Source organism: Homalodisca vitripennis, chromosome 2 (assembly GCF_021130785.1).
Source record: "Homalodisca vitripennis isolate AUS2020 chromosome 2, UT_GWSS_2.1, whole genome shotgun sequence".
NCBI lineage: Eukaryota > Metazoa > Arthropoda > Insecta > Hemiptera > Cicadellidae > Homalodisca > Homalodisca vitripennis.
The window spans coordinates 126,929,829-126,940,215 of record NC_060208.1 but is presented as its reverse complement, the minus strand read 5'-3'; the positions used below and the strand labels follow the sequence as shown (position 1 = coordinate 126,940,215).

Here is a 10,387-nt window from a genome sequence, read left to right as displayed (position 1 = left end):
CTGTAAAAAATTGGAAACAAAGTTACCACTACTACATTAATAATTTACTACAACTTGCATATTTCTCACAGAGTATATTGTTAGTTTTTAAATGTTACTGTACAGCAATGTTATTTTGTTATCAATTTTGTGTATTTTTTGTAAAACCCTCGAAACTTAATTAAACAGTTTTTATGCAATACTGGTTTAAATTCCTTATTTCCCTTCATCTCACTAAAAATAATCAACTCCACCCTCTGTTGATCATGACTGAACATTAAATACTTAAATCATATACAAGGAGTTGAAAGTGTACATAAAATAATATTTTATTAAGTGCTGATTCATACCGGAATCACACATTCAAGTACAAATTTGTTTAACTTTCTAACTTTGGATTAAATTAGGATAAAATGATGCAGCAGAAACTCATGTTGAAGTCAATTTGATTATCTAAAACTTCCCTACACTACTACTACATACCGTGAACGGGACACGTTAACTTCCTGTTAACAGCTGTTGGTTATATTCTTGAAAGGGTATTCTACTAAATATGATGGTAATAATAATTTTTAAGTAGTTATGAAATTATTTGCACCCAACTGAACCTAAAAATTTGTTCTTCAATCTGGAGTTAAACATTATTTTATACACTCTTTCGGTAATTTTCTATTTAGTCAAAATACGGGTTTAGAGTGACTATTTTAAAACTGATTCATTATTTTAGATCAAACTTCATGGTCAAAATTTTGAAGGTTGACGGTTATAAAACACAGATGCAATCACATACTATAAAAATAGTAACTAGTTTTATTTTATTTGTTCAAATTGAAATAAAAACTTCGAAATTGCGACTGTGGTCTGAATACCGGCCTAAATTCATAATTTTTAACGTAAAATCACTGGATTTTCAAAGCGTGTTGTCGTTTAACCATAAGAGATACGACAAACAGTCAGTAAGCATATTATTCTAGTAATTTACCTCATTCCCCAGCAACTATCTTTCGTCAGACTTAAGCTATAAGTTCACGGTTCACCCGATATCGGGCTTTAAAGGAATAAGTCAGCCAGTTTCACATGTGGCCAAATAATTTTTTTTAAAATAATTCACATAAACCTTTCGTATTTTTTTTTTGTTTTTATGAATTTAGAGTTCTGTTTAATAAAGCGGAACCACTGTGTCACCCGAAGGGAGTAGCTGGCTGTAGTGAAGTTCATCAGCCACTTCCATACATATCTTTAAGGCCGCCATTTTCTTCTAAAAACAGATTACGCTGATTTAATGTGGTTCCTGAGTTTTAAGTTTTCAGAAGGTCGGGTGGCACGGTGGATAGAATGTCTGCAGGAATGTGACTTCGAATCAGTCTATCGTGCGGGAACTATTCACCAGAACGCCGATGCTGTTTCCCGAAGACCATGCGATGAGATATGTCAATACTGCTCACGAAAAGTTGACAAGAAAGCCAATGCCAGTAGGACGACTGTTGTAAATGACCAGTGGGTGAACGCGTGAGATGTTAAAGGCGCAGGAGGAAGACACCGAACTGAAATACCTGTGGGCTTGGATGAGATCAGGGAAGAAGAAGACCAGCCTGACAAGAAGTAGCACCGTTTTCGCCAAACATCAAGACTTGTGGGCACGGTGGGACTCAATTGTATAAGACGAAGGTATCTTGAGATGTGCAGTAGAGAAAGCAGAGGGGGGTCAAAGAAAACTACAAGTCCTGTTTCTCAGGTGACGAGGTCCTGACGTACTACAACAGCTGAATGACGTTTCATGAAGCTATTTCGGAGTAAATCAAACGCTAGAAAAGACACTAGAAAGGTTTTACTGGCCAAAAATTACGATGGACGTAAGGGTTGGTACAGGAACTGCATTACTTGCGCATCAGTAAATGGCCCCTTGTGTCGGAGAAAGGTCCCTCAAAAAGACCCCGCTGCAGAAATACAACATTGGAGCTCCTTTCGAACGCGTAGCTATCGATATCGTCCGTACCTTTTCCTGAGACCGAGAATGGAAACAAGCACATTTTGGTGGCGATTGACTATTTTAGTAAATGCGCCGAAGCTTATGCGTTGCCAAATCAAAAGGCAGTCACTATAGCCGACGTGCTAGTGAAGGTGTTCATTACACGTTTTGGGGTCACGGTGGAACTACATTCCGACCAAAGAAGAAATTATGAGTCTGCGTTGTTCTCCCGCATGTGTGAACTATTGGGCAAGACAAGGACGACAGATCTTCATCCGCAATCTGATGGAATAGTGGAAAGGATAAATAGAACTCTGGGAATATATCTATCCAAGGTCGTGTCTGAACATCAGATTGGGACTAGCACATACACTTCTTTCTGACGGTAGAAGACCAGGAGTAGACTTATCCGTAGAGGATTATATTACCCATTTCGGAAGCGGCTGAATGAAACACCCAGAGAGAGTGCGTGCCAACACCCAGGAAGCAAGTGACCGATGAAGGGCCGATATGACGTTTGTCTCGAAGATCCGTGGGGTTCCTCATAAACTAAAACATTTTGGAAAGAATGGTTGAGTTGATGACAAAAATAAATGACGTAATTTATTGGATTAAGAAACCACCGAAAGGAAAGACTTGGGTTGTCCTCTTTGACAACCTCTCTTTGTATCATGAGGACAACGGAAAAGAAGAAAGCCGGGAAGTTAGATCCCTCCAGTCAATCGACACCGACTTTGATGAATTCATTATAAACCTAGAAACGGCTAAAGGAAGTAAGGTGGCCACGGTGATTTTGAAAGATTTGTTAGCTCCTTCAAATGAGTTTGCCCTTGTTTACTACATATCAGAAGATGTAACAGCTTCACGAGGGATCGCCACGGTCGTCAGGAAGAAGTTTGTGGAATTGCGGAACTTGAGCTCCAGAGACGGAGGAAAGTACTACACCTCCGACGTCAGGATCGGTACTTATTTTAACTGGTGACTAAGGAAACCCCGTGTCCGGAATCTACTTACCAGGCATTGTGAAGAAGTCTGGTCAATCTGCGTGCCCATCTGGACCACTTGTATGTTGTATGTTTAGGTGTGAAGAAGCTTGGTGCCCCTAAACTAGGTTGTGCCTTCGATGGCCTAGACTGGAAGATTGTCGGATCAATGTTGGAGAAAGTCTTCAAATACTCGGCAATAGACAGCACCATTTGTATTTTCACTTCTTGGAAAAAAATTTAGAGACGAAGCAGACAAGCCGGTATGATCCAGAGGAAGGTAACGTGCCGTCCCCCTTGAACTCGTAGGATACCTATTGTTCTGGGTTAGAACGGTATTACGGATGGGGTAGTGTTACGAGAATGTTTGAGATAGAAGGGCCAATCTCCGATACAAAGAGAATGTGACCAAACAATCGAGATCCCTACAGTCACATCAGTTAACAGCTACAGTTATTCAGTTACATCTGTTAAAGTTGAATCTACTCCGTCAGTTTCACATTCTTAGCATGTTACATTCTATTTTGTATAACGATTATTCCCCTTTCTATCTGTCTGAACGCTTTTCTTTCATTTCTGAAACAAGCAGTTGGAATACTCGACGTGGAGCCTCTCTGTTATCTATTCCTGTTCATAGATCCTCTATTTACAGTAAATCATCCACAGTCTCTGCTTGTTGACTCTGGAATAATCTCCCGGATCATATCAGAGGTATTCGTAGTCGGGAACGGTTTCGGGGGGTGCTTAGGGACCATCTGTTTTGGGCCTCGTCGGGTTGACGATATCGTGGCATAGGGTATGGGACGATTGCTTTGTATGAATGGTGATGGATGAATGTCTGTTAATTTCCTTGTAAGTTTTATTCTATTTATGTATTTTTAGTTTCATAGAGAACTTTTATTTCATTTTATTACTTAATATAAATAGAGATTATAATTTTTGATTGTAAAATAGTAATGTAAACTGTATTGTGGCTCTTGTTTTACAGTAATAGTAGAGTTTATTAATTTATGGTTAGGTGTAAGAGAGGACTTAATAGTCCTAACCTCGCCAATTGAATATGTTTTACGTTGTATTAAATAAAGACATTTTTCATTTCATTTCATTTCATCCCTGACAGTAACAAAAGGGTTAATAGGTAAATAGTGCCATTGGAAAGAGAGCGCTCTGTGGGTTGGATCAAGTTTCTTTGATTTGGCTGTCTCCGCCCTTCCATACATGAGCGACGGGTGGGTACTTTGACCATTCTCCACTTGTCTAGTAAGTTCTGAAATTTGAATTTTCTGGAAGCACCAAAAACTTTATAAGGAGCTGTAGCAACGCAGCGAGTCAGTGTAGTTTTAGAAAAGAACTAGTGAAGTGACAGAGTTAGTCGTAATACTCGTGATCGTGAGAGATAGAATTGTGTTAATAAATTGACTGTTTCAGTGTTAAATAGACTCATGTGTAACTAGATAGCAATATAGTTAATAGTGGTATTGTGACAGAACAGGTTAGTGATAATTTATAAAGAATTAGTTTATTTAAAGCCAGCCTAGTTTTAAATTTGTAAATATTATTAATAAATTAGTAAATATTTATTGGATTCAATACTCGCAGAGACTTTCATTTAAGCAAACCCGCATGTTTCATCTGAAGGTATACTGATGGTGAACATTTTATTTTTTACAAGATTTACACGTAAATACTTATTTGTTTTTGTGTTTCGTATAAAAATATAAAAAAACCTATACTGGGTAACAATTTTTTTTGTATAACTTCCAAATTTTGGCAGTTAGCCATAGCCACTTTGTAATGGTTGTATAGACAGTCAAAGGTAATGGTTCCAACATTTGCTGAAGTTCCGACAGCTTTGCTCGCCTCTCATGAAAATCCAATTGTTGTATCTCAAATGCTACTATTAAGTCTAAATTAATTGTCCGCCTGGCTCAACAAATAGCGAAGTAAATCAAATTAAGTCGTCACACACAACTTGCATCCTAAGAGCAACGTGCATTCCATTGTTTTTCTCAATGGGCAATTTGCAGTTAATGGACTAAATAAACACAGTGTACTTTGATCTACCAGTAAGGTTTATTTAACTGTTCTCTAAGCATTTTTTAATGTTAGCTGCGTCTTTGGTCCGTTATTGTAACACAAATGTCAATGACATTCCGTATCTAAATAATTCCGTGATCAATAAAGACCGAAAGTACCTATTTGTTATACGAAGAACTTTCCGACAGTCGTACCACTGGTCTGAAGCACATAAATTAAATTTTAAAATTCAAAATCCAAAGGATTGTGGACTTGCATAACGATACAAAACCTTCAAGAATATTAGCAATGCAACGTAAGAGTCTTAGGGCTGAGAAATTCTCTCCAACACCTCAGAATGTATCGGTTGTCCTTCCTAACAGCTAAATAGCAGTTGGCATATGGACAGTCAAAGACTTAGAAGTATTCTTAATCAATGGTCAAATACTTAAATACATTAGGCTGGAGGCTACTATGTTAATACAAAATTATTATTGAAGATGTATATAAACGACATCGCAGATGTCGTTCCCGAAAAAAATCTTTTCATTTTTGCAGACGATACCACTCTTATCACCAAACAAAGAAGTAGGGAGGCTCTCGAAATTGACTCTTTCACCAAAATCAACAATCTTGCCCAATTCTTTTCCCAAAATTTTCTCAAACTCAACCCAGAAAAAAACAAAATGCATGGTCATTCAGACCCAGCAAAGAAAATCCAAAACTGAGCTTTCAGGAGCCCCTGTCATTTGCATTGGTGATGTTGAGTTGGAAACGACCTCAACAGCAAAACTGTTGGGGGTGATGTTGGACGAGGGTTTGTGTTGGACTGAGCAGTTGGTGGCATTAGAAAGCAAGCTCTCAAAAGGAATCTTTGTCATTCGAAGCCTCAGTGCTTTCAAAAATCTGAAACTCCTGAAAAATGTCTACCACTGCTTGGTCGAATCGCACATCTCCTACTCAATCGCCCTGTGGGGAGCAAAGGAGTCAGCCTTGAGCAAAATTTTCATTATTCAAAAAAAGGCAATCCGAGCAATGCTGAGACTGCCCCCTCAAGCCCATTGCAAGCAACACTTTCAAAGGCTGGAAATCTGTACTATACCTAGTCTTTACATTTATGAAATGGCAAACTACATTAAGTTCAAACCATCTTGAATTTGTTAATAACACCCATAGGTACAATACTAGAAACAAACATTTGTATTCTGAGCAGCATAACCTAAAACTGTTTGAAACAAAACCACTCTACTCAGGTCTTAAAATTTATCAAAAACTACCACTTTCCATTAGAAACATAATTCCTGTAAACAAATTCAAGAGTGAACTCAAAGATTTTTTAATAAAAAAAAGTTATTACTCATTGTCAGAGTTTTTAACAGAAAGTTAACACCCCCCCCCCCGTGACCCTTTCCTAGGGCACTAATGACTCGTCCAACGCCGTTACCAGGCCAACTGGACATGACATCAAGTACAAGTAGTACAAGTATAAGTACAAGTAAGTTTGTTAACTCATACAAACGATTTGTCAATTTAAATGATGATACAAGCATAGAGTATGGAAACTACTCAATATGTACATATAAAAATATGATACATACCTTACAACTTATCTTTACTCCATATTTCCATATTTATGAGAATTGTACAGTGTTTTGTAAACATACAGATTAACCAACAAAAGATATTACGTAAACAGCTGAAAGATACAAACGATGACGTAGCTGAGCCTGGTCAGCCTGGTAGAAAGAGAAAGGTAACAGATGAGAGACAGAGAATTGAACAGGAAATTATTTTTCAGGTTGGCCTTGGCCTGATGTAATTGTGAATTTGTTCTATTATTGTTCGGCTGAAGACTAATTTGAAGCTGGGAAGAAGCTCTCGTCTCCCCGGAATCAGACTTCTCAAGCGGCTCTTGTAAATCTTGTACGAACATAGCTTAATTGCTTTCCATTTTATTTTTCAGTAGTGTTTACTTTCTTTTATCATGGCTTCCAAAGTCGCCGAATACAAAGATACTATTGACAAAGCACTTCACGATACCAAAAAACCGTGGACAGGATGGCTTGCATTGGCAGAAGAAAAGACAGGAGTGAAGAGGTTGTACCTATTTTTAGGTAATATGATTTTATATACTTGGCAGTCCTCTGTTCAGAAACACTTCATTGTTGATTTTTTAATTGCTTTACCTGTGTAGCTTACCTCATGGGTTTAATCAAATAGGCTAGCTACTACTTTAGCCAAATGTTTGAAACATTTCATTAATTTTATTGTTAGGTATAGGGCCTATTTTTATCTTTTGTTAAATAAAAAATATTAACAATGGTCATGCATTGCAGTAAAGTGATCACGGTATTTATTTACAATACCGTGACCATGAAAAATGGACTTTTTTTTCATGGGTTGGGCATTTATAGCCAAGTGTTATTATCACAGGTGCATATAAACTGGGGGGAAAGTATATCATTGTATTATATTGATGCCTTTCGGGCATTATTGCATTAAAGATGGAAAATAACCGACAAAATTTTGTCGAACAACACTTGAAGGGTTAAGGATCAGGGGCATCACGTGATCTGGGATTCGACTTTTGCAAGCTCGAGTTAATTTTTTTTTCTAAAAGAGCAAGCAGTGCGCAGCACTGCGCAGCGGGCAGGCATCGTTGACAGGATTAACGTCATCATTTCAGTAAAATTGCCAGAGGTACTGTCAAAAACAGAGTTTTCAGAGGATTTCAAAAAAATCGTAACTCCTTTGATTTTCGTTGCCGACGAATTTTTTCTTCACTATTGTTTTCAGGAAAAATTGTAGTTTTCAGGAAAAAAAAATGAACATACCTTTCCATGGTCACGATTTTGTAAATTGATACCGTGATCACTACTCTCATTAGAATATAAAATACTGATCAAAATATGATAAAGTGGTCACTTTGTATAATAATGAATAGGCCTATTTAATACATAAAATAATGAATTATGGGTAGACTTTAATAAGTGGGCCTTCACTCATTATTCAGTTATTTTTATGGAATTGATCAATATTTTTATCCGAAGGAAAAATTCTACATTACAATTTATTTTACTTAGCATAGCCTATTATTTTAACTTATTAGTTATAGTAATTTTAATGTAAATAATAAACTACAAGAAGTAACTAATATTTTGAGACTTTAAAAATGGCGATGAACATGAGGAAAATAGGCTATGTGAGATATTTCTCACAAGTGACGAGATTTGTTTAAAAGTGGTTTCTACATGAGGGTTTTGCTCCTGGAAACCCATTGTGAGAATTCTCTCCCCCATTTCACAAAAGCAGTTACATATTCATATCAAGCTGGGCAAGTTATAAATATTGTAAGGTTTCTTTGATATCTAAGTCTAGGCCATAGTTGGATTTTTTGTTTTTTAATGTTAGTAATAAATTTATGTTTTTAAAATTGTAATGTACGGGATTCTTCTTGTTACGCTAATTTATTATAATTCTTATTGTGTACGATTTTTACATATCGAAGTTGAATATGGGTAGGGTACGATAAGCGGACCCGGTTTTTTATATCGAAGAATCTAATCATCGATACCTAATATTCGCATCTCAAATCCTAGACTATCAATAAATTTAAAAGTATCTATAGTCCTCAATAACAATCATATGTTTTATATTGAAATATGGATTTAATATTTACAGTTATGAAATAAATTATTATAAGCAAAATTAGGAAAACTGAAGACGACCATATTTGATCCTCTCACAGTTACAGTTGTTTCTTTCCCACAAATTTCACATAATGGATTTTTCGGTAAGAGGCCAACATGTTGAAGCCACGTAAAACATGTCTTATCATCTTTCAAAGCAATGTTGTGTAGTTTTTTGCCATTTTTAATAATCAAATGTTACTTATATGTAAAATTGAAATATTTATTACCTTACGTGTATTATTTGAAAGTGTTTACTGCTGTTGATATAGATTATTTAAGTTATTTGTTCAAAATAATTAATCAGTATCGATTGATTATATCAGTGGTTATGATTAAGTAATATTGTTTGCCAATCTCTATATAAAAAACCGGGTCCGCTTATCGTACCCTACCCGTTGAATATTAGCCTATATTGAATGGTTCGATAAAAACAACCGAATAAGTGTAGGCCGCTTATCAAAGTGTTCCCCAGATTATTAATGTAGGATATCTTAAAAACTACATAAATAAAAAAATATTACGTTGAAATTAAATGGATAAACTATTATTAACCCTTTTAACCCCGACGTCCGTACTATACGGACGTCGTAAAAATGGCGTCAACTCCCGACGTCCGTATAGTGCGGACGTGCACTTTTTATTACTTTACTGGCCACCTATTTCACCAAATGCTTTGAAATTTCACAGACTTGTGCACAAAGATATTTTGCATCGAAATATATTAGTTTGTAATGGTTTGACTTCGTATTTTGTCAGTCTGTGACTGAGCAATTGCAGTTCGTCTCGACTGACTGCTCACGCTTGATGCAGACAGCTGTATATCACGTGGTTGTGAATATTCCGTTTTCTTCACAGTTTTAGGTTAAAGCAGTATAAAGTACGGCAGTTAAAGTTTAGTTTATTATTTGTTTTATTTTAAAATGAGTAAAAGACATCGTTCAAAGTCTCCCGTAAGTGAAAATACAATAATTAGTAACCTAGTTGCAAATGGTGTGGATGTGATTAGTGACGACGATTTGAGTGATGGATATCTTGAAAATTTACATTTTGTAGTGATGTAAATATTGTTTTAAAACTTTTTTAAAATTTAGATTATGAACAGTTTTAGTTATTTTGTCAGAAATAACTTTGGTTTTATGTTTATTTTAAGTACTGTGAATTTCAAAGGTCTTGTTACATTGCCTTGCCCAGAAATGGCAAAAAGAAAAATTTACACGGCTTTACAAAAATTGATGTTACTCCACTTGTAAATAAGGTAGGCCTATAATTTTTTGTTTCCTTTTATTAAGGATTAAATATATCATAAAGTAAATGGGTATTTTTGTGTCAAATATTTTTGTATCTATATGGTTTCCATGATCAAACTTGAAATTTTTTCATTTTTATTTATTTTTTATATATGTATATGCATTAAAAAAAAATTACTTTCAAAATAATAATTTTATTTGTATATTTCTGTAAGCTACATGTATAAAGAAGTAAAACAAAAAAAGAATTACCTAAATATCTTAAAAAATAACTGAGTTATGATTTTTTTTACAAAACCCTTACATTTTGTCTGAAAATGGCTTGGGATTTCTGGCACATCACTTAAATTTAATGGCCGGGGGTTAAAAGGGTTAAGCCTAATTTATCAACATAAGGACTATCTCATAGATGATACAGAGTACCAGTTTACTAGATCCACTTCACATTTTTTAAAAATACTTCTAATGAAAAGTGCTTAAGGCTGCAGTATAACAAGCGGC

The 10,387-nt window shown here is 35.6% G+C and overlaps 1 protein-coding gene across 1 annotated transcript in view; it reads left to right on the top strand.

Annotated features, from left to right (window-relative positions):
- Window positions 1-6,680: 6,680 nt before the first annotated feature.
- The window catches only part of LOC124354694 (receptor expression-enhancing protein 5), a 32,447-nt gene continuing 28,740 nt past the window's right edge, over window positions 6,681-10,387 (top strand). The window contains exon 1 of the mRNA XM_046805338.1: window positions 6,681-7,061. Within this exon, the coding sequence (XP_046661294.1) occupies window positions 6,932-7,061 (130 nt within the window). The 5' untranslated portion in view covers window positions 6,681-6,931. The remainder of the gene's footprint in view (window positions 7,062-10,387) is intronic.